Source organism: Neofelis nebulosa, chromosome 7, assembly GCF_028018385.1.
Source record: "Neofelis nebulosa isolate mNeoNeb1 chromosome 7, mNeoNeb1.pri, whole genome shotgun sequence".
Taxonomy (NCBI): Eukaryota; Metazoa; Chordata; class Mammalia; order Carnivora; family Felidae; genus Neofelis; species Neofelis nebulosa.
Window position 1 is genome coordinate 117,016,072 of NC_080788.1, and position 25,579 is coordinate 117,041,650.

The 25,579-nt window shown below is 40.8% G+C and overlaps 1 protein-coding gene and 1 long non-coding RNA gene across 3 annotated transcripts in view; one reads left to right on the top strand and one right to left on the bottom strand.

Moving 5' to 3' along the window:
• The window catches only part of SYNJ2BP (synaptojanin 2 binding protein), a 33,894-nt gene extending 22,849 nt beyond the window's left edge, over window positions 1-11,045 (bottom strand). The window contains exon 1 of the mRNA XM_058739494.1: window positions 10,857-11,045. Within this exon, the coding sequence (XP_058595477.1) occupies window positions 10,857-10,920 (64 nt within the window). The 5' untranslated portion in view covers window positions 10,921-11,045. The remainder of the gene's footprint in view (window positions 1-10,856) is intronic.
• A 65-nt stretch (window positions 11,046-11,110) lies between these two features.
• On the top strand, window positions 11,111-22,411 carry LOC131517432 (uncharacterized). 2 transcript variants are annotated; one of them, XR_009264592.1, is made up of 3 exons: window positions 11,111-11,198; window positions 11,392-11,462; window positions 22,132-22,411. It is a non-coding gene; the product is annotated as an uncharacterized LOC131517432 (long non-coding RNA). The 2 variants fall into 2 exon arrangements; XR_009264591.1 differs by lacking the exon at window positions 11,111-11,198 and having other exon boundaries at window positions 11,219-11,462.
• Window positions 22,412-25,579: the final 3,168 nt, after the last annotated feature.

Consider the following 25,579-nt stretch of genomic DNA (forward strand, 5'->3'; position numbering starts at 1 on the left):
GTGAAAGACATACACAAGCAGATCCAAGAAGCTCCACAAACTCCAATCAGAATAAGCAGAAAAGAAAAAAAAAAAACAAACAGCAAAGTATATCATAACCACACTGCTCAACACCAGATATAGAGAGAATCTTGAAAGCAGTCACAGGGGAAAAGGACAAGTATATACTAAGGAGCAAAGATGCGAATGACACCAGACTTCTCCTCAGAAACTATACAAGCCTTAAGTCAATGCAACATGATCTTTAAAATGCTAAAAGAGCGGTGGGTGCCCGGGTAGCTCAGTCAGTTAAGTGTCCAACTTCGGCTCAGGTCATGATCTTGCGGTTCCTGAGTTTGAGCCCCGTGTTGGGCTCTGTGCTGACAAGTCGGGAGCCTAGAGCCTGCTTCAGGTTCTGTGTCTCCCTCTCTGCCCCTCCCCTGCTCACGCTCTGTCTCTCTCTCTCAAAAATAAATAAACATTAAAAATATTTTTTAATAAATAAAATGCTAAAATAAAAATATAATTTAGAATTTCATGTCCAGTGAATACAGCCTTCAAAAGAAAGGCAAATTAAATATTTTTTTTCAGAAAAACAAAAGCAGGGAGAATTTGTCACAAGCAGATCTGCACTATGATAAATGTTAAAGGAAATCCTTCAGACAAAAGAGGAATAATACTGAACAGAAACTGGATCTATACGCAGGAATGAATACCACCAGAAATCATAAATACATGGATAAACACTAGTGAAAAGGAAAGGGATGGACTCACACTACGCAGGGGAACTGGCCCTATGAATATTATAAAAAGTAGACTTCAGAATAAAGAATATTACAGAGAATAAAAAAGGACCTTTCCTAATGAAAAAAGTCCATTCACCAAGATGACATTAAAACACAACATATGACCTGGGTGCCTTGGTGGCTCAGAGTCAGCGGAGCATCCAACTCTTGATTTTGGCTCTGGTCATGATCTCAGGGTCATTGAACGGAGCCCTGTGTCAGGCTCTGTGCTGAGCATGGAGCCTCCTTAAGATTCTCTCTCTCTCCCTCTGTTCCTCACCCACTCATGCTCTATCTCCCTCTCTAAAATAAAATAAAGGTTAAAACATTAGATATGAACACACCAGATAAGAGAACTTAAATATTAATGGAGCAAATACTGAAATGAGAAAAAGGCAAATAAAAAACAACAGTTGCAGATTTCAACACTTCTTAGCAACTGATAGAACAAAAAAAAAATTAGTAAAAATACAGAACACTTGAGCAAAACTAAGAACCAACTTCATGTAATTTATCTTTACAGAACAGCACACACAACAACTATGGAATAAACATTCCTTTCTAATGCACAGGTAATGTTCCACAAAGATTGACCAAAGGCTGCTCCATAAGTAAATCTCAATAAATTTCAAAAGACAGACTTAAATTAGAAATCAGCAAAAATTGGGGCACCTGGGTGTCTCAGTCGGTTAAGCATCTAACTTCAGCTCAGGTCATGATCTCCGTTCATGGGTTCAACCTCCACATCGGGCTCTGCGCCGACAGCTCAGAGCCTGGAGCCTGCTTCAGATTCTATGTCTCCCTCTCTCTATCTGCCCCTCCCCCGCTTGCTCTCTTTCTCTCTCTCTCTTGAAAATAAACATTAAAAAAATTAAAAAAAAAGAAATCAGCAAAAATAATTGTATTAGTTTTCTTGGACTGCCAAAACAAAATACTACAGACTGTATGGCTGAAATTCTGTTCTGGAGGCTTGCGAAGTCCAATGTCAAAGTACCAGCAAGACAAATTTCATGCTGAGGCCTCTTCTCTTGACGTGTAAGTGGCCACCATCTCACTGTGTGCTCACATGACTTCTTTGTGAGTTCTGAGAGAGAGATTGTGCGCACATGCACAAGTGTGCACTCTCTGGGTCTCTGTAAGGACACTGATTCTATAGGAGCAAGGCTCCATCCTTAACTTCATTTAACTTTAATTACTTCTGTAAAGACCTTATCTCCAAATACAGTCATATTGAGGGTTAAGGTTTCAACTCAACATCTGAATTTCCCAGGGGGGTGGGCACATGGGGACAAACATTCAGTCCATAACAATAAGATATTGAAAAAAATCCCTCAATGTTTGGAAAACAACCTATGAGTTAAAGATGAAACTATAAAGGAAAACAGAAAACATTTTAACTGAATGACAATGATATCACCATATATTAAAAATTGTGGGATGGAGCTAAAGCAACATTTAGAGAGAAATTTACAGCTTTACATGCTCACAATAGAAAAGAAATAATTAAAAGGTATAAAATCAATGATCTTAAATTCTATGTTAAGAAGCTAAAAAAAAAAAAACCCCACTAAGTTAAACCTAAAGGAAGAAAAGAAGAAAATAATAAAATAAAAGCAAACTCAATAACATAGAGGGGAGCCTGGGTAGCTCAATCAGAGTCCGACTTCGGCTCAGGTCATGATCTCACTGCTCGTGGGTTCGAGCCCTGCATCAGGCTCTGTGCTGACAGCTTGCAGCCGGAGCCTGGAGCCTGCTTGGGATTCTGTCTCCATCTCTCTGCCCCCCCCCCCCCCACTCATGCTCTGTCTCTAATATAAATAAAACATTAAAAACATTTTTTTTTTATTTAACAGAGCCAAAAGAAAGTTCTTTGAAAGGATTAATAAAGTTGATGAACTGCTAGCAAGACTAATCTAGAAAATGTAATTTTATAAATTACCAATTTCCAGAATACAAAATGGATTATCACTATATATATCCTAAAGATATTAAAGGGATAAGGGAATATTGTGAATAATTATGGTATATTAGATAAAATGGGAAAATTCTTTCCAAAAAAATCACAAGTTATCAAAACTGACTCAAGAAGAAACAGAATATCTGAATATCCCATCTATTAGAAATATCTTCAAGGGGCACCTGGGTGGCTCAGTCATTAAGCATCTGACTTTGGTTCAGGTCATGATCTTACAGTTGGTGAGTTCGAGTCCCACACTGGGTGAGCTTTTGCCCCACTTCTCCCTCCCCCACCCCCACCCCTCCTGGGACTCTCTCTCTGCCCATTGCTCACTTGCACCCTCTCTCTCTCAAAAAAAATATCTTCAAGTGTATTAAAGATATTGAATTCATAATAAAAAAGTATTCCCACAGAGACAACTTCAGGCCTCAAGTGTTACATAAGTATGTTATAGCAAACATTTAAGGAAGAAATAATTCCCTTATGTAAAAAATTCCACAATACATTCAGTAATTTCACAAAATGTTTCTCAATCCACTTTATGAGGACAAGGTAATCTTGATACCAAAACATGAAACACAGGTTATAACATAACTACAGAAAAATATTCTGTATATGGACTCAAAAATCCTCAAGAAAATATTAGCAAAATGAATCCAGCAATATATAAAGGACGAATGTAGGGTTCACCTAAGGAATGTAAGTAAAGTGGTTTTTACATTGGTCAATCAAATGAATAAATCCACCAGTTAATAAAGAAAAAAATCATGATTATTTCAGCATATGCAGAAATAGCAGGTGGCAAAACTCAACACCTTTTCATGATAAAAATTCTTGGCAAACTGAAAATACAAGGAAATGTCAAGTCTGATTAAAAGCATCTACAAACAGCTAACATCCCTAAAACTAGGTACAAGGAAAGGATGTCCACTCTCTCCACTAGTATTTAGCATTGTACTGGAGGTCCTAGTCAACACATGGGGCACCTGGGTGGCTCAGCTGGTTGAGTGTCTGACTTCAGCTCAGGTCATGATTCTGTGATTCTGAGCCCCATGTCGGGCTCTGCACTGACAGCTCGGAGCCTGGAGCTCCAAGGAGGCCCCACGCACCACTCCTGTTTCAATTTGCAGAACACAACGAACTTTTCTGACTTTTGCCAAATGGACACATTCTTCCACTTTGGACTGAAACAGAGATACTGTAACACCTGTTAGTTAAATAGCCAATCCTGCACTAGATAACCAGTTTAAACTCTGCCAGCACCGTTATGATTGTCTCAAAACAAGTTATGTCACCTTGTGGTTTTTACCTTTAAAAGCCTGTGCTCCTGGCTCACAATTTAGGGCACAGTTTCCATTTCAGCTGTCTCCCAGTGAAACCCCAAATCAACATTTTGGTTACTTTATAGTCTCCTCTTCTTGAATGACAGCTCCTTAACTTCTCTCTGAAATACCTATGTAGGCACCTTTAGTCTCTCATTCCAGGACAAGCTTTTGCTCAAACACTAAACAAATGTATATGCCAGGTGTCCACTGGATCATGTCTCCATCTGCCTCCTTGCTTTCAAAATGTTTCAATCTCTTCATTTTTTGCCTTATACTACAATCTGTACACTCCCCCACTACCCTCTTTTCAACTTGCTCCTACTCTACTGCTTCTTGCCCAAAGTATGGTAATCTGTATGCTGTAGCAGGCATGAATACACCACAGTTTTGTACAAGGGGGAGAATATTATCTACTTTGTTTCCAAAACATTTCCTAAGACATTTAGTATGGTCTTGAGTCTTATTCTGTGACTCTACAAGGAACAGAACATATCTTATGAAGGTCCATAGCTATTTTGGTTATTCTACCTCAAGGGAACTTGGTATATGCCTATCATAATTAATAATCATTGTCCTATTGAACTGCAAAATTCTTAAAAATTGGGATCTTTTATTCTTTGTTCTAGTATCTATAATTCTTTTAAGTTTTTTAAATGTTTTATTTTTGAGGAAGAGAGACAAAGCATAAGCAGGGGAGGGGCAGAGAGAGAGAAAGGGAGACACAGAATCTGAAGCAGGCTCAGGCTCTGAGCTGTCAGCACAGAGCCCAACACGGGGCTCGAACCCACAAACCGTGAGATCGTGACCTGAGCCGAAGTCAGATGCTCAACCGACTGAGCCACCCAGGCGCCCCCTAGTATCTATAATTCTTAATCACGGTGTAGGCACATAGCAAACACTAAATGAATGCTTTTAAAAACAGCTACCTTTATTTCCGAGTCTCCTGAAACCAACAGTTTGTTCTGATTCTATCATCTTGGATCTTTTTCCTCAGTAAGTAATTTTGTACTTATTCAAATACAGTCAGTGGCTACTTTTCTGCCTAGTCATGTGGATTTAAAAAATGCTTTTTTTTTTTTTTTTAAGCTTATTTATTTTGAGAGAGAGAGAAAGCATGCCCAGGAGGGGCAGAGAGTGGGAGAGAGAAAGAATCCCAAGCAAGCTCTGCACTGTCAGTATAGAGCCTAACACGGGGCTTGAACTCACCAACCGTGAGATCATGACCTCAGATGAAACCAAGAACTGGACGCTTAACCAACTGAGCCCCTAAAAAATGTTTCTATGGTTCGGCCTCTAACAGCTTGCCTTTCTACTTCTCCAAGGTAATTACTACATGTTTTCCTTTATATTATTCGTAAGGATTGTCTTGAAAAAATATTAATAAGAATGATCCTTGAAGCAACCTTAGATACTTGTATAATATGCTCTTCTCACGCTATAAGGCTTTCTAGCTCTTGTATCTCCTTGTTTCTTACATCTTAGTTTCATATCCATTGTAACACATTACATCCACATTCTTTCCTTCTTTCTTGGAGTTAGTGGAGAACCCTGGTTGACTTTTTGAAATCTGAAATAGACCATGTTACTGGTTCTCTTTACTTAACAATATTCTATTATATTTTTCTGAGATTTATCAGTTTTCCTAGTCATTTCATGACACTTACTGACCACCCTGTGTCATGCCTGGCAAGGCATCAGGAAAACAAAAGAAGTGTATTTCTTTTGAATCGGAAGAGCTCAGAGTGAAGTAGAGGGAGGAGGAGACACAAATAAGGAAGCAAATACAGAAATAAACACTAAGATAGGGATATGCACAGAATCCAGTTGGAGCATAAAGAGAAAAAGAACTTTGTATGATGGTTGAGAGCCTGGATTTTTTTAAAAATTATTTTTATTTTAGACAAAGAGAGAGAGAACACATGTGAGTGGAGGAGGGAGAGTGGAGTGGAGTGAATGCATGTGGGGGAGGAGGGAAAGGGAGAGACAGAATCTTAAGTAGGCTCCACACTCAGCATGAAGCCTGACGTGGGGCTTGATCCCACAATCCTGGGATCGTGACCTAAACCAAAATCAAGAGTTGGATGCTCAAGTGACTGAGCTACCAGGGCACCACCCCAGAGCCTGGATTTTTAAGTCACACAGACCTGAATCCAATTCTTAACTCGACCCCTTAAAGAACTGTGTGACATAAGAGTCAAGGTTTTCTCATTTATAAAATGGGATAATAACCATTTCATCTATTCCTAGTTGGGAGTACATGAGACAAAGTGTTTAGTTTGGCAATACATGACAAGCACTCAATAAATGGTATATGATACTCATAACAAGGGGGCAACTAGCCTATATAAAGCTTCCTAGAGGAGGTGATTCTTGAATTCAGTCTTAACCAATGAACAGGAAGGGGAAGGAGTCAAGATGGAACCTTAGAGAAAGGTTAAGTTTCCACAGTAGCATTAAGAACTTGTCATAATCCAGTCTCTACCTCAGCAACCTCATCTCCTTAACTCTCCTAAATGAACCTTTCTTTCTATCCAGGCCAGTATAACTCACTGACCTCAGAATATGCTTAACTAATTTTCTTTTTTCTTTTACTGTTTAGGCCACACCTTCCCTATGCCTGGCACTAGCCTATAGACTGTCTATAAGACCAACATAAGTTCCATCTTCTTGTAATTGATCAGTCTGGACCTTATCAATGGCTCCATTCTTTGAACTTTTCCAGGACAAGGTCCCCACCACACTTCCTTTGCCCTCTGATGACATGCATGTTCATCATAGTCCTTAACCATCCTTTACACTGAGATTTAACTTCACCTGTGACTGTAATGTCTCCATGGGGACATATATTCCATGAGGGTAAGACTTCACGTAAGCAAGAGAAAACAGGACAGAGATATAGCACTTTAGTCTCAGATCTACTTGGCACATGAATGAACAGATCAACAACAGATCAGCAACAGTCTCAGCGTCAAACCTAAAGCACGTGACCAGTCTGTAGCGACTCACGTGCCTGGATTTAACAGGGTTTCTTGTTTTTAGGTTCTTACCTTGACATGCCCTCAGCTCTATCAACAGCAAACTATAAAAACTTTCCACTGTGGATTGTGTTGGTCATTTAAGATGCCTCAAATCCTTAACGCATGATATAACCAAATAAAGGTCAGGAGAAAGACTGGCAGTCAACTCCTTAGACATGGCTACTATATTGGAAGGTAGTTGATGGAACAGCAGAATCAAAAGATCTAGGTTAAACTTACTGGCTTTAGAACTTGGGCAAATCTTTAACCTCTCTGAGAGATAATTTCCTCATCTAATAATGTGGATTAATCATTTAGCACTCAGGGTTGCTGTGAAGATTAAATGAGTTAATATATAAAGTAACTAACAGTGCCAGAAATATAATCCCTCTGTAACTATTCATTATTAAAACATTATACCAACCCATCATCCTCTGCAAAAAAAAAAAAAGAAAAGTAGACACATAGAGATTCTCTTCCTTCTTTAAAGATAATATATCAAGAGCAATCTGCTGAAACCTATTGAGGCCTCAGTCCTGAACTAGGAATCCCAATCCTAACACTTGGTGGGCAACAGAGCTGTCTTTATGGCCAATCTCTACCTGTTACAGTAGCGGGGGGGGAAAAGCGACATTCGATCCCTGTGATACTTCTTAGAGTAACCACAGCTTTTCAAAATTAAGAACTCTTAATTTGATAAAGGAAAATGTAGGAGACTTAGAGACTGTTACTGAGCTGAACTCCCAAAGACTGAGTTTCTTTGTCATAATTTCCCCAAGACTTCATTCTTTCCCTTGCAGTAAACAAGATCAAACAGAATAGGTTCATTTGCCTTCCAAAATGGGCCCAAACACTGAAAATATCCAAGACTCTCACCCTTGACGGAACACTGGCACAAAAATGCAGAATACACATTTTTGTTGCTACCTGATTAAACTATCAGGTCTCTGCATAGGAAGCTGTACATGAAGAGTGACAATGTTGCCTACATACAGAAATGCGTATTTCGAACTAGAGGCTTTTCCTATTTCTTCTACAGAAGGGAAGAGCTCTATGTGACTGCCAAAGTTACTGGAAGTTTCTAGCGGTGATAAGGGACGTCCCCGTGTATCTTCATGACCACACAATAAAGAAAAGCTGAATTAGGCTGTACAACATACCAGGTAATTAGCTCTGAGAGGTGATAAACAGAAACTTGAAACATTCTCTTGATAACCGAAGCAACCAAACTTCAAATGACTGTTTTCAGGCCAGTTCCATCCTAAATTTGTGGCTCTATTCTCCTAAAAGCATAAGTTTATCAACTTACATGAGCAAGACACGAAAATGCTTAGGAAAATTAAAGAAGTCACCTGATGAACAAATATTCATTGTGAATAAAGGCACATATACTATAGTAATTAAACCACTTCTGAGGGAAATATATTAGCTAGATATAATTATTCTTCTAAATTAGTCCTTTGAAGTTTGTCCTAACTCCAGTGATTGAGAAAAAAGGCAATACTAGGAACTACAGGTCTGCAAAATTAACAGGATCAGAAATTGTAGCGAATGGTGAGGTGAGCATTAGTCAACCCTGCTATGCAAACACCAAAAAAGCTGAAGTGATATTACACTGAACTTTAAAAATATTTAGTGAGTTCTGCTCTGCTATAGTCAGGAGACCCTGGAAATACGGTGGATGCCACAGCAAAAGGACTATGTCAAAGTACGTTAAATTCTTAAGCAAGAGACAAGAATTAAATCCAAAATCACATCAAAACAGTTAATATAAGAACTAGGGATATTTAGGCTATAGAGGAAAGAGACAAAACAGGAGAACAACTAGATATCTTTAAATACTTGGACAATCAGGAAAAGAACTAGTATTATTTTAACTGGCTCCAAGAACAGGTACCAATGGATGAAAAGTTACAGGGAAGCAGATTTTGGCTTAAAAACACTTCCCCACATAGCCTCAAAAGTCAATAAATAGTAAGCCTCAAAAGTCAATAAATATTAAGAGTGAGAGAAGGAGAAATTTACATAAAGTAGGAAAAGTAAATCTAAAAGGACTGGGCATACAGAATGTGCATTCAACAAAAGTTTAGGAGCTCACGTAAAGCATGACACTAACACATGCAGATTAGAATGAATTACATTTCCATAAGTTGACTTCCAATCTTCTATAGCAAAAAAAAAAAAAGTATGGATGACTGTAAAAACCACATTTTATGAAGAATAATCTATAAGTGGTGGTCAAGATATCGCAAAATTCCACATGAGTAATGATGATAGACTGTTCTAGATAGTGGTGAATGGAGAGGAGTGACAGATTTACAGCAACATTTCAGAGACAGAGCTCACAGTACTTGATAACTTATTGGAGGCTCCTGGAATAACAATATTTAGCAGGTTTTACTGTGCTAGTCTAGCTACTCATTTGTTAATAATAACAACAATACTAGCAAACACACAGTGCTTAAGAGGTGTCAGGCAATGTTCTGAAAGTTTTACACAGATTAACTCATTTCATTCTCATAACCCTATGAAGTATATTCTGTTATGGGGCGTCTGGGTGGCTCAGTTGGTTAAGCGTCGACTTGGGCTCAGGTCACGATCTCGCAGTTCCTGAGTTCAAGCCCTGCGCCGGGCTCTGTGATGACAGCTCAGAGCCTGCAGCCTGCTTCAGATCTGTGACTCCCTCTCTCTCTGCCCTTTCCCCGCTCATGCTCTGTCTCTGTCTCTCAAAAAAAAAATAAAAAAATAAAATAAAATAAAATAAAATTAAATTAAATTAAATATTTTTTTAAAAATGAAATGAAGTATATTCTATTATCCTGCACGTTTTATGAGAAACTAAGGCTTAGCTTACATCAGTAAAGTTAGTCAACCAACCAATATCGAAGATCCAATAAGAGGTTAGATACCAGATGGATCTACGTAGTCCTAAAGCTAAAGCTCTTAATCGATCCACTAGACAGCTGTAAAGGGGAGTCAACAAAACCCAAGGCATGTAGTAGTGTTAAGAGCCCAGGGAAGAGCGTGGGGTAAAAGAGGGCGTTGGAGGGGGAAATACGACTGAGGGCCAAGGGAGGATTTAGCTGTATCAGAATCACCCAACTTGCTTGTTTAAAAAAAAGAAAGAAAAAAAAAAAAGAAAAGAAAAGAAAAACCCAAGCCAGCAAGCAAAACCCTGCTTTGAATCCAAATTCCTAGAGATGGGATCTAGGAGTTAACTTTTTTTTTTTTAAAGCAAAACCGAAAAACCTCGGGTAATTTTGAGGCGCAAGCAGGTTTGAGAAGTGTGGTAGCAGATCACTGAGGTTTCTTTCCGCTTTAGCATTCCAGTTGACACACTAAATGAATTTCCCAAAAATGGAAGGAAGGAGAGAGGGATTCTAGCACCAAGAAAACGGCTGTGCCTTTACAGTCGACGCCGCTGATGCTCCCCTTTTTACTCAACAGTCTGTCACAGGCACAGGAATAAAGTAGGCAATGGAAGGGGGGGGGGGTGTTAAAAAGCAGGCTTTGGGACAGGATTTTCTGGTACTATTAGCACCCGAAAAAAACCCTTCCTGACTATAAACACATGGGATAATCCGACTGAAAAATGACGTGGGTTCCTCAGATCCCGCTCTGGCTAACGGTGGATGCCAACACAGTCTTCTACGTGCTCAAAGAGGTGCAGGAAACCTCTAGGCTGGGGCCTGCCTGCTCCAAGGCCAAAGGAATCGGCTCAGCAGGAGACGGGCTACTCTGCAATGACAACCTCAAGCACCCTGCTCCCGGAGGCAACCTGTGCCGCACATACCCGAGGGTCCTCTGGTAAGATTGATTTCCTCCTCGGTGACCAAATAATCCACTCTTCCGTTCATGTCTTACTGCTCGTCGGGGTTCCCCACTGAGTCGGCTGGGGCTCGCGCAGGTGAAGGTGAGCCAATCTCCGCGCGGCGCCCCAAGCACTACACTTTCGGTTTCAGCGGCCCGCGGACCGGAAGAGGAAGCCGGGAGCGCTGGACGCGCAGGGAATGCTGGGAGTCGTGGTTCCGGCGGGCGGCGCGCGGGTCTCTCTCCCCGTACCCGCGGCGAACCGCTCGGTGAGCGACGACCCGGTTACCATTCCACTTTACCGTGGGGGGTGGGGGCCGTAGAGGTAGGAGACATGAATACATCGATTTTGTGAAGAAGTTAAATGTAAAATCCTCACGCCTCAGAAAATCGTTACAAATGGGGGGGGCGGGAGTTCTCGTATTCAGTATTCAGTATTCCAGACTAGGACGGGCGTATCAGGCAATCCGCTAATATGATTTCAGAGAATGAAATCTCACAGCCTTTTATATATCCAGGCAAATACAATCCATTACATACATGGTCTCTGGCAAGAGGACTTAACACAGTTTGCTGTATACATTCTTTGGTAAGTCACCCCTGTAAGTGATCATCTGTGATAATTAATTGTCATTCAAAGGAAAAATAAAACTCTGACAGGCAGGTGCTTAAACCTGGAGCAAGGCCCCTAGCCTAACTGCTATGGGGGAGAGGGGGCACGATTTTCCTCGATATTTACATTTCAAAAAGAGTTGTACCTGACAAGAGGCTTTTCGGCTTTTGCAAAATTTTATATACATATAAAAGAGAGAAGGAAAGATTTATAATTACAAGCTTGCTCAAAAAGAATCTAAGGGCACTTGGGTGGCTCAGTCGTTTAAACATCCAACTCTTGGTTTTGGCTCAGGTCATGATCCCGCGGTTTGTGAGTTCGAGCCCCGCATCCGGCTCTATGCTGACCGTGCAGAGCCTGCTTGGGATTCTCTCTCTCCCTTTCTCTCTGCCCCTCCCCCGCTCATTCTGTCTCTCCAAAATAAATAAATAAACTTTAAAAATTAAAAAAAAATCTAAAAAAAGGGAGAAAAGGTAAAGGTTTCTTCTTTTTGGTAACAGGGAAAATTCAAGTTTTTATTTGCTTGTTTGTTTAATTCTTACAGTAAGACTAGTGGATGGACTTACTGTGACTTCAGCCCAGTCCTTCTGACTTTTGAAGTATACTTCCAAAACATGGCTCTAAGGAACCTTCACAGATCAAAAACATAAAAGCCTTAAAGGGCAGGAAGAGGACCTAAATGTGGGAAACAACCTGGAATTACACCACAGGGATTTGTGGGGACCTTGGAGGGTTGAAAAACACAGTTCCAATTAAGGCATTTGAGTTCACATTAAATAATCACACAGGAACCTACTGTGTTTACGAAACAAAACAAGAAAGAAGCAGATTCAGCAGACAAGCCTCTTATTTGCTAATCCTTTGATAAGTTAATATGGAATAATAGAAAGAACACAGGAGATGATGTTGGAAGACCTGGCCTCAAGTTTCAGTTCCATCTTCTTAAGAGTTGTCTGGCTTTAAGCAAGTAACCTAACATTTCCTAACTATGATTCTCCATCCAAAAAAAGGCATGGTAATAGATCTTTAAAATGTTGTGGAAAGGATTAAATGAGATGAAACTTTAAATATCACTTCTCGGGCGCCTGGGTGGCTCAGTCGGTTAAGCGTCCGACTTCAGCTCAGGTCACGATCTCGCGGTCCGTGAGTTCGAGCCCCGCATCGGGCTCTGGGCTGATGGCCCAGAGCCTGGAGCCTGCTTCCGATTCTGTGTCTCCCTCTCTCTGCCCCTCCCCCATTCATGCTCTGTCTCTCTCTGTCTCAAAAATAAATAAGCGTTAAAAAAAAAAAATTAAAAAAATAAAAAGATAAATATCACTTCTCACCTTCAAACTCAGATTCATTCCACCCTCACTTCCAAGCCTCCTTAACATGTTGACTGATTGAATGAATAAAATGATCATAATAAAAAGCAGAATATGATAAGTGAAAAAAGTATAAGTGAGATTGAAATATCAAGAGAGAAGAGAGAAAATAGAAATGGGAAAAGAAAATCACCAGTGGAGAAATATGCAACAAATGAACAAACAAAAGAGAAATAGACTGGTAGATAAAGGGGGAAAAAAAACTATTGATTACTCAAGTGGGGAGGGATTGGAGGGTGAGCAAAATAGGTGAAGGGGATAAAGAGGTACAAAATTCCAGTTATAAAATAAGTCTTGGGGATATAATGTACAGTACAGGGAAGCTAGCCAATATTCTAGTAACTTTGTATAGTGACAGATGGTAACTAGATTTATCATGGGAATCATTTCATAATGTAAATAAATAAAGATGTACTATGATGTACACCTGAAACTAAAAGGATATTGTAGGTCAGTCATGCTTTACTTAAAAACTAATTAGTTAATTTGGAAGAAAAAAAACAAAGCTTCAAAGCTTCTTCTAGACTACGGAAGAGGAGATCACTACCCTGTACCTGGAAGATTGCCCTTCTCACATGAGCACACAACTTCAAAAGGAACACATAGGGCACTAAAAGAAAACAGGTCACCAAATAAATTTATGAAATGCTGGTAATAAGTGGGAGTGACAGATTAGGCATGTAAATTGCCTTTACACCTTAATGTAAGTATAGTTCTCTTAAAGTTTATTTTGAGAGAGAGCAAGAATCCCAAGCAGGTTCTGCACTGTCAGTGCAGAGACAGATGAGGGGCTTGAACCCACGAAATCATGAGATCATGACCAAGAGTTGGATGCTTAACTGACTGAGCCACCCAGGCACCCCATGTGTCTTTCACTTTAAATCAAAAGCTAGGAAATTAAGCTTAGCAAGGAAGGCATGTGGAAAGCTGAGACAGGCCAAAAGCTAGATCTGTTGTGCCAATTATCCAAGTTGTGAATTCAAAGGAAAAGTTCTTGAAGGAAATGAAAAAGTGGTGTGAATGTAAGAGAGTGATAAAGCCTTATTGCTAATATGGAGAAAGGTTAGTGGTCTGGATAGAAGATCAAACCAGCCACAACATTATCTTAAGCCAAAGCCTAATCCAGAGCAAGGCCCTAACTCTCCAATTCTATGAAGGCTGAGAGAGGTGAAGAAGTTTCAGAAAAGCTTGAAGCTAGCAGAAGTGGGTTCATGAGGTTTAAGGAAAGAAGCCATCTCCATAATAAAAACACAAGGTGAAGCAGCAAGTTCTGTTGTAGAAGTTGCAAGTTTTCCAGAAGATCTAACTAAGATAATTAATGAAGGTGGCTACACTAAACAATAGATTTTCAATGTGGGTGAAACATCTATTGGAAGAAGATGTCATCTGGGACTTTTATAGCTAGAGAGAAGTCAGTGCCTGGCTACAAAGCTTCAAAGGCCAGCCTGACTTTCTTGTTAGAGGCAAATGCAGCTGGTGACTTTCAGTTGAAGCCAGTGCTCACTGACCTTTTCAAAACTCCTAGGGCCCTTAAGAATTAGGCTAAATCTACTCTGCCTGTGCTTTATAAATAAAGCCTGGATGATGGCACGTCTGTTTACAACATGGTTTACTGAATATTTTAAGCCTACTGTTGGGAGCAACTGCTCAAAAAAAAAAAAAAAAAAGATTCCTATCAAAATAGTACAGCTCATTGATAATATACCCAAGTGCTCTGATGAAGATGTACAGTGAGATTAATGTTGGTTTCATGCCTGCTAACACAAGGTACAGCAAATGGGTCAAGAAGTAATTTCAACTTTCAAGTCTTATTATTTAAGAAATAGATTTCATAAGGCTATAGTTGCCCAGATGGTAATTCCTCTGATGGATCTGGGCAAAATAAATTTAAGAACTTTCAGAAAAGATTCACCATTCTAGATGGCAGTGAGAACATTTGCAATTCATGGGAAGAGGTCAAAATATCATTAACCAGATGTTGGAAGTTAATTCCAACCTTCATGGAGGGGTTCGAGACTTCAGTGGAAGAAGTAACTGCAGATGTGGTAGAAATAGCAAGAGAACTAGAATCAGAAGTGGAGCCTGAAGATAGGACTGAATTACTGCGATCTCAGCATAAAACTTTAACCGATGAGGAATTGCTTCTTATGACTGAGCAAAGAAAGTGGTTTCTGGAGATGGCATCTACTCCTGGTGAAGATGCTGTGAAGATTGTTGAAATTACAGCAAAGTATTTAGAATCTTATTACATAAACTTAGTTGATCAGCAGGATTTGAGAGGATGACTCCACTTTAGAAAAAAGTTCTGTGGTCTCTACAGTGATTCTACTGTGGCATCAAATGACTACAGGAAATTGTTTGTTAAAGGAAGAGCTCATTGATGCAGCAAACTTCATTGTTGTCTTCCCTGTTTGAGGAAAGCATCCTAAGACCTTGTTTGGAAAATAAGAACTATTGAAAAATGCACTAACCAACCAATCTGCCTCTATAGACTGTTTCCAGCCTGCTGTTCTACTCTAGTGTAGACCCCGATCTCGAGCTGCAACCTCCAACTAGCTTTCCAACTTCCAGCCCAGCCATCCTTGCTTACTGCAGACTGGTGCGAGCCAGTTCTTTCATCTATCATATTGCTCCTATTTCTCCTGACTAATGGGGATTTTGTACAAGTCACTGGTTTTTGTACACTGACTCCTTAGTTTGTCTAAAGTCTGAAATCAAGGAGAGATTCTCATCAGCAACCAAGAACCTCTCCCTTTAGTCCTGAGCAGGTTTTTCTTCCAATTGCAACCCAAAGTTTTACATGTCTTCCTGTCCCTATTGTTTATTTATAGTTGTGCCACTAAATGTTTAAATGTTGTATAGACAGAATTTACCACCCCATAGCTTCTCTAATTATTTTTTTTTTTTCAACGTTTTTTTTTTTTTAATTTATTTTTGGGACAGAGAGAGACAGAGCATGAACGGGGGAGGGGCAGAGAGAGAGGGAGACACAGAATCGGAAACAGGCTCCAGGCTCCGAGCCGTCAGCCCAGAGCCTGACGCGGGGCTCGAACTCACGGACCGCGAGATCGTGACCTGGCTGAAGTCGGACGCTTAACCGACTGCGCCACCCAGGCGCCCCGCTTCTCTAATTATTTAATACATTCTGTATGTAGCCTAAGAGCTATCTGTTTACTTTTTACATTTCAAAAATCTTGACATAAAGCCAGCATATATTTAGGCTCAATATTAATAGTGAAATTGAAATGTGCATAATAAAACATGAAAACTATAAGATAAATTCATTGTTGTCTTGTTTTAAGAAATTGCCACAGCCACCCCAACCTCTAGCAGCCACCTCCCTGATCAGTCAGCAGCCATCAACATCAAGGCAAGACCCTCTGCCAGCAAAAAAGATTACAGTTCACTGAAACCTCAGATGATCGTTAGTACTTTTTAGCAATAAAGTGCTTTTTTTTTCTTGGTAATAAAGTATTTTTAAGTTAAGGTATGTACATTGTTTTCTTTTATTTTTTTTTTAATTTTTTTTTTTTTCAACGTTTTCTATTTATTTTTGGGACAGAGAGAGACAGAGCATGAACGGGGGAGGGGCAGAGAGAGAGGGAGACACAGAATCGGAAACAGGCTCCAGGCTCTGAGCCATCGGCCCAGAGCCTGACGCGGGGCTCGAACTCACGGACCGCGAGATCGTGACCTGGCTGAAGTCGGACGCTTAACCGACTGCGCCACCCAGGCGCCCCATTTTTTTTCTTTTTTTTTTTTTTTTTTAATTTTTTTTTTTTTTTCAACGTTTTCTATTTATTTTTGGGACAGAGAGAGACAGAGCATGAACGGGGGAGGGGCAGAGAGAGAGGGAGACACAGAATCGGAAACAGTGTTTTCTTTTAGACATAATGCTATTGCACGTTAAGACTACATTGTAATGTAAATATAACTTATGTGCACTGGGAAACAAAAAAAATTTTTTTGCAATAATTAATTTTTTCCAATATTCACTTTATTGCAGTGGTCTGAAACCAAACCCGTAGCATCTCTAAAGGTGTGCTACCCAGGGCTCACAGGTAGCTAATGGTGGTACTGCTCAGGTGGGACAGCATTGCTGGTAATGAAATCACCAAAACAAGGTGGAGGTTGGAGCCAGAGCTGTGTTTTGCTGCTAGAGAAATGCTGACAGAGATTACAAACGGGAAAGAAGTCTCTTTTCCTAGATTGCAAACTCTTGCCAATGTTTCCAAGTTGGCAAAACCTAGCCAGAAGGTAGCTGTCAAGGGAATATGGGAAATGTAGTTTGTAGAGAGTCCCAGCGCCAGCATTAAAGAGTACTAGAGAAGGGTAGACCTGCTGCTGTGATACAAATGAAGAAGTAGCAAAACACACACACACACACACACACACACACTTACACACCCAAACACACTTTTTTAAAAAAAGTGTCACATTATAAATAGGTGAACTGGGGCGCCTGGGTGGCTCAGTCGGTTGAGCATCCAACTTCAGCTCAGGTCATGATCTCACCACTTGTGGGTTCCAGCCCCGCGTCGGGCTCTGTGCTGACAGCTCAGAGCCTGGAGCCTGCTTCCGATTCTGTGTCCCACTCTCTCTCTGCCCCTCCCTCGCTCATGCTCTGTCTCTCTCTCTCTCTCAAGAATAAATAAAACATTAAAAATTAATTAATTAATTAATTAGGTGAACCAAATAATATTAGCACGTCTCTTTCTCTCTGGATTCTTTCTAGTGGAAAAAACAAAATGATCACTAGGTATATCACAAATTGGTACCAATTTTATTAATTTGGGAAGTACCCCAACCCCCCAATATTAGTGCTTCTCATGAAACTGTGTCAGAAAATACAGCTTATATATGAGGCTAGTGTGCAATATACACTTTAGTAGCCTTCAGGTTTTCCTGAAGAGGTATGGCTAATGCTGTTGCTGCATCAATGGGGACTTCCACCTGCCTCTGGGAGGAGGCACAGAGAGGGTTAGAGAACGGCTAGGGAGCCTTGGCATACAATGAATTGGCCTATAAAGTTGATTCTAAGAGGGTCAAACCCTGACCCATCAGATAAACTGTTATGTTCATTAAGCAGGTGGTTGTGGGGGTGATTTGTTTAACAGTGTAATTAGGCTGTCTGATTCACATACTATCCATAGTATAGTATAGTTCATATGGCAGATGTTTCATAAGATTTTAATTTCTACTTATAGGTATTTTGGTTATTTTATTTATTTATTTTTTCAACGTTTTTTATTTATTTTTGGGACAGAGAGAGACAGAGCATGAACGGGGGAGGGGCAGAGAGAGAGGGAGACACAGAACCGGAAACAGGCTCCAGGCTCCGAGCCATCAGCCCAGAGCCCGACGCGGGGCTCGAACTCACGGACCGCGAGATCGTGACCTGGCTGAAGTCGGACGCTTAACCGACTGCGCCACCCAGGCGCCCCAGTATTTTGGTTATTTTAAATTTTATTCCTACAACAAGCAATTCTAAGTGAAAATTTAGAATCAGTGTGAGTGTCAGGAGAATAAAATTCTAGAAGGGGATCTTCTGGGTCAGAGGATAGGTATATACTAATTTGTGGAAAATATTACCAAATTTTACTTCAAAGATCTTGTGCAGTTATCCCTCTATGAACATTATATGAGGATGCTGTTTTCCATACTGGAATTATCATCACATCTCACATTCTTGTCAAAATGCTAAGTGGAAAATAATATTTTAATTTGAAATTTTCACTTATGAATGCTGTTGAGATTATTTTAAACATTTTTATGGCTCTTTATTTTTTATCCTTGTTTGTTTCTCTGAAAAATCTTGCCCTTTGTCCATTTTTCTGTTGGAATGTTTTTCTTTTTTCATATAGGAAATACTCGGTCTTACAGAGAAGTTACAAGAAGATGACATAGAACTTCCAGATACCTTTTACCCATTTCTCCAGTTTCTTATAATTGACCTCTCTTCACTTTATTCTCTCTCTTGCTCACTCTTGTGCATGTGCTTTCTTAGTATGTGAATATATATATACACAAATATACATATGTACACATACATGTACATATTCATGTACATACATATGTATCCTAGACATAGATTAATAGAAAGAAAGAAGATAGTGGGAGAAAAGAAAGGAAAGCAAGGAAAAAGACAGATGGATAGGGACATATATACATGAAAAGGCATTCTAGTATATGTTATAATATAGTTATCAAAATTAAGATTTTTAATATCTATACAATACTATTATCTATTTTGTAGATGTTCATCAACTGTTCCCTAAATGCCCTTTACATCTTTTTTTTTTTCCCCTGCCCAAAGTCCAAGGATCACACACTCCATTCAGTTGCCATGTCTCTTTAATCTCCTTTAACCTGGAATAGTTCCTTAGTCTTTCATTGTCTGTCATGACGAGAATACAGAACAATCATTTTGTAGCGAGCCCGTCGATTGTTGTTTAGGTACTGCTTTATTTTTAGAAGCAGTACCACAAAAGTAATGTTATGTCCATCTCAGTCCACGTTATCAGTAGGCACAAGATGTTGGTCCCATTACTGGTTAACTTTGAACACTTAGTTACAGTGTTGTCCACTAGATGGCTCCACTGAAAAGTGACTATGTTTCCTTTTACAATGAATAGGAAGTTTATGGAGAATTACTTTAAGTAATTATTCTTTTTTTCATCAAATTTTCACCCAGTTATTTTAGCATTCAATGATTACCCTCCAGTGAAGCAGTTGTTAACTGGGAAGATTGTCAAATGATGACTTTTTTATCCATAATTCCACCTACATCTATTATTTGGCATTCTACTATAAGAAACAACTTTCCCCTTTCCCTTATTTCATTTATTTCTTATCATCAGTATGGACTCATGAATTTCTGTATAATTGAATGGCTTATAATCCATTACTCTTATTTATTTTAAAACTAAATTGTCTTAGATTTGACCCATGGGAGCACCTTTGTTTTTGTTTTTTTTTTTTATTTATTTTTTAATATATGAAATTTACTGTCAAATTGGTTTCCATACAACACCCAGGGGAGCACCTTTAAACTGGCATCTGTGTCCTTTCAACATATCTCCATCATTCTTTGAGCATTTCATTACTTTTTGGCACACAATGTTTTAGGCTTATCTTGTATTTCATCTGCTCCAGTCCTGAAATTATCATTTTCTCAAAGGATCTCTGTTTCCTTTGAGCAGACAATGGTATTTATAAAACAAGATCTGGGGACTAAGTCTGCTCATTATTACTGGGGTATACTTGCTTCTAGTCCCTCTCAGAAGACTGAATTAGATAATACATTTGTCTCTATTGAAATTACTATATCCTTATCTATTGGGAGACAATTCTCCATGGATCTCTTATATTTGTATACATCTTACATGCAGATGACAGATATTATTCCAGATTATCCTTTTTTTTTAATTTTTTTTAACGTTTATTTATTTTTGAGACAGAGAGAGACAGAGCATGAACAGGGGAGGTGCAGAGAGAGAGGGAGACACAGAATCTGAAACAGGCTCCAGGCTCTGAGCTGTCAGCACAGAGCCCGACATGGGGCTCAAATTCACGGATCGCAAGATCATGACCTGAGCCAAAGTCGGACGCTTAACCAACCAAGCCACCCAGGCGCCCCCCAGATTATCTTTTCAAAGATCTTTGTGTAGTGGACCAGTTTGGAAGGTAAAAGGTCATTCTTCAGGAGCACCTGGGTGACTCAGTCGTTTGATCATCCGACTCTTGGTTTCGGCTTTGGTCATAATCCCAGGGTCGTGGGATCGAGCCCTATGTCGTCCTCCATGCTGAGCGTGGAGCCTGCTGAAGAATCTCTCTTTCCCTCTGCCACTCTCCCTCAATCTGTCTGTCTAAAATAAAACTTTTTTAAAAATGTCACCCTTCAGCGCAGAAGGCAGGTTTGCTTACTGCCTATTATAATAAAGATAATGTCTTCCTCCAGAGCAGAAATTGGGCAGATTTGCAAGCAGCCTATCATAAAAGACATGGTTTCCTAAAGCTCAGAGTTCCTTAGCTCTAATGTAAAATCATTATATGTGCAGTATCCTCAGGAGCCCTCTGCATTGCCCCCATGAGACTTTGGAATAAGTTAAACTGACAAGAGCGTGAAATTCCTGCTCCTTGCTGTGCCATGAGAAAGAAAGTCCTTTGTCTCTGAACCGGGCATCTCATTATCTTCTGCTACCATCCATGATATTGGTAGAGGCCGCTTTTAGGCAACAAGCTTGAGCAATAGAAACCTGAGTAAGGTAAAAGGGCCCATGGCGACCACCAAGCAGAATGCAAACAGGCTCACTAAGTGGTCCACCTCGAAGTAGCCATAGACTCTAACTGACCAACCAGGCACAGTTCCTAAGGTTACCAAAAGGAAAATTCCATATGTTCCCATGCCTCCTCATTCTGCCCTATAATTGAGGTCCTTCACCATCACTTCTCACAGACCGTCTCTCCTTTGCTATCCTGCCTGCTGCTCCCTTGTGGTATATTCAGTAAACTTCTGTCTCTTGTCCTGCCTTGGGGTGAATTCTTTCACCACCCACGCTGCTGGACCCTACCCAATTGGGGCACCCCATATTTAGTGGCCCCCAATCTGATCAGAGTGCCCCGCAAAACTGTGGCATGCTAACTTGTTACCTTGAAGATAGGGTAAAACCTTAGACCTATCACATTGCTTGACAGTTTTTGGTGACTAAGATGGGACGCTAACAGAAACATGCTTTTCTGGAACAAAAAGAACAAAGTCCTCCACAGGCCAGAGTAGAGGATTAAAGAGGACTCCCCAGGATCCACTAGCAAATGCTCTTGATCAAGTGGTGGACAGGAAGGGACTAAGGTTTCCTCTCTGCCCTACCTTCAATAGATGCTTAGAGGCTGAGCAGTGAGTTAGGATTAAAACAAGTCAATCAAATGCTCCTTTGATTGTTGTTCCTTCTCCTCCAAAGTGGGATGGGAAAGGGTTGTCATTATGACAATAGAGGCAGAAATCCCTGCAGCCCTAGCCAAAATGCAACGTGGCCGTAGCTGCTGAGTCAAAGCCTCCTCAAAGCAGTAACAAATCATGTCCACAATAAAGAGGTAGAAATTGAGTGGACCAAAAACATTAGAAGCTAATTTAATTGAGCCTTAAGTAGAATGGGTCAGGGTTTAGTGCAGGCACCTCTATCCTCTGTTATACTTTTGAAAGAGGATTTCAACTACCTCCATTTTGACCTCAAACTTTTTAATTGATCAAGTTCTTCTTTCTGGCTTATCTCTTAAATCAGGCAAAAGACCCTGTGAGCCAAGCATCCCCTGAAGAGAACTGATACTACCCCTTCAAGCAGTAAGGGCTGCACTGAACCAGCAAGACCCCACCCATGACAATGAAGACCTGACCTTTACTGCCCACCTGCAAGCACCTACTTACCTTTGTCCCACATTTTCCTGGTATAAACCTAGAAGTATTTTTGGCACTTTGGAGAAAGTCTTTGAGATGTTAGTCTGCCGTCTTTCTCTTCCAGTGTTGGGCTCACTGAAATAAATTCCTTTCTTATTTCATCTCCACTCATCTCTTTGCATTTTTTAAATAAGTTTATTTAGGGGCGCCTGGGTGGCTCAGCCGGTTAAGCCTCCGACTTCGGCTCAGGTCATGATCTCGCAGTCCATGAGTTCGAGCCCCGTGTCGGGCTCTGTGCTGACAGCTCAGAGCCTGGAGCCTGCTTCCGATTCTGACTCTCTCTCTCTCTCTCTGCCCCTCCCCCGTTCATGCTCTGTCTCTGTCTCAAAAATAAATAAACGTTAAAAAAAAAAATTTAAATAAATAAATAAATAAATAAGTTTATTTATTTTGAAAGAGAGCGTGAGAGAGTGTGTGCTCATGGGAGAAGAGGGGCAGAGAGCAACAGGGAGAGAAAGAATCCCAAGCAGAGTCCATGCTGTCAGTGTAGAGCCCAACTTGGGACTCAATCTCATGAACCATGAAATCATGGCCTGAGTCGAAATCAAGACTCTGAGGCTTAACTATCTGAGCCACCCAGGTGCCCCCATCTCTCTGCATTTGGATTTTGTCAGTGGTTAGTGGCTGAACCTGGTCTGTTTGGGACCCCCTGAAACCAGGTGTTCTTGCACCCCTGCAATCCCTGATGTGGTCTGAAGTAGGGTTCAGGAGCAAATGGCCAAGAAACAATTCTTGAGACGTTTTTGGGGCAAAAAGGGTGTTTTTATTATAGCATGGAGACAGGACCTGTGGGCAGAAAGAGCTGCACTGGGGTTGTGAAGAGAGACTGTTTATATAAGATTTTCTATCCTATGGGGGGACGGTGATGTCAGAGCTCCAGGAAATTGAATCTATAGGGTTCTGGAGATTGCTTTTTTCTTGTAAATCATTAAGACAGTTGCAAACTGATGGAGACTCAGGCCCTAACTGTGATCTCCGTCAGTTAACCATTTGCTTTTCCCTCTCCTTTTTTGTTGGGCATCCAGGAGTGCCTGAAGAATGTGACACATATCTCACCTGGGGCGTGGTTGTGGGGTGTTAGCTTGTGCTTTGTCTTCAGCTTCACCCCTGGCTAACACATCTACTGATGCTTCCCTATTGCCGAGGGCCTGTGTGTTTTAGTCTGCTACTTAGAATACAACAGACTGGCACATTAACGCCACCCCTTTGGGGCCATGAACTCTGGAAACAAATTGTAGACACTGAACCATCTGGGTCACTCATGTAGTTGTTCCTGGTAAAGACCTATTCTCTGATGAGATCAGCAGGAATCAAACTGGTGATTAAACTTTGTATTACCTATCTTACCACATATGGCAGAACATCTACCATCATATCCTGGGCAGGAATTACAAGCATAGAACACATCAATTTCTACTATACCTGGCAGAAAATAAAAGACTATGTTTCTGATGCAGAGGCTACCATTGTCTGCTAGGCTTGTGATTCTTGTCAAAAGCTTATGTTTGTTTCAAAGTAAGAGAGCCCAAGTTGCATGCGTGCTATCTCTGCCTGCTCCTGGCAGACTGACTACATCAGGACACTTTGATCCCTTCTTGGGGCTACCAGTGGTGCCTTGCCACTGTTGACACTTTTTGAAGTTACGGTACTCCTGTTTCAGTCAGATCAGCGGACCTCGGCCACACATTTGTGGCCTTTGAAACTACTGTGGGTCATATTTTCAGCTTTCTGAACCATTTGCGGCCTGACAATGGGACACATTGTAGTGTAAATGCAGGACATTAAGCTTTTGATTGCTGAGGCACCCATTTCAAAGATATCCGTCTCAAATAAACATATTGTTAGCTACACAAATAGATAAACAGCTAGGCCACTCCACCCATGAAGCTCCTCTTTTGCAAAGCTCTGGGTAATCTAGATAACTGACCACTTGAATGACAGTGCTTTTCCTTTCCCGCACTTTAATTCCTACTCTTTTAAACATTTTTTAAAAATTTGGGGCACCCGGGTAGCCAGTCAGTTAAGTGTCCAACTTTGGCTCTGGTCATGATCTCATGGTTCGTGGCTTTGAGCCCTGCATCCGGCTCTGTGCTGACAACTCAGAGCCTGGAGCCTGCTTTGGATTCTGTGTCTCCCTCTCTCTCTCTGCCCCTCCCGCTCATGCTCTGTCTCTCTCTCAAAAATAAACACTAAATAAACATCTTTAATTCAAAAAAAATTTAAGTTTATTTATTTATTTTGAGAGAGAGAAAGAGCCAGGAAGGGGCAGAGAGAGAGAGGAAGAGAGAATCCCAAGCAGTCCCTGCGCTGTCGTACAGAGCCTGACTGGAGCCTGGAACTCACAAACTGTGAAATCATGACCTGAGCTGAAACCAAGAGTCAGAGGCTTAACTGACTGAGCCACCCAGGAGCGTGCGCCCCCCACCTCCCACCTCTTTTGTTTTAAATTTACCAATAAAGAGTAAACCAGTGAGGCCCTCCACCCCCATAAAGATAGAACCCCAGATCCACACACTCTCCCCCCACCCTAACCTGGCCATGTGCTCCCAGGTATACTGTGTACGCATGCAGGACTTGTGAGTAATATACCTCGCTTTTTGAAAGTTCCCTGTTGGTTGTCCCTGAAGTGTGTCAGGCATTCATAATAAGAACCACAAGGGGCAGTCCAGCCACAACATTGGCTCCAGTGGGGGAAATGTCCTTGGAGAGTCACAAGGAGTAGTACAAGCCCAGGTGAATGCCCCCAGGCATTCTTAGCCAATAGCATCACTCCAGGTAGGCTGCGACCTACACAAAGCACACATTTTATGCCTAAAGCCACTCGTTGTGAACTGACAGTAGAGTTATTCAACAAACCGTCAACATTCCCAGACATGAGGTATTATTTGAGTGTTGGAATAGCCTCCAAGAACTTGACTTGGAGCGTAAAAGAAGATTTACGCTTCTACCTCCCTCACCTACTGTTGGTTCACACACATTATAAGATGATTTAATCACTTAAGGAAGCTATCTCTAGAAAGGGATCATTGCTCTTCATTAGAGTAGGCAGTTAGTTAGGCTTTCACAGGATGCCTGGAGGCCAGCAAAGGGGGAGTTCTGGCCCCCTATCAGGAGAGTCGGAGGACTGTGCAGGCAGCACTCTAAAAACAAAGCCACCAGAAGTTGGACCAAACCAGGCGGGTCCAAGACAAAGGAGGCCACAAACCCTGACCAAGTAAGGGAGAAAAGGCACAAGCCTCGCCTTCCAAGGAAAAAAATCCCTTTCCCAAGTAATA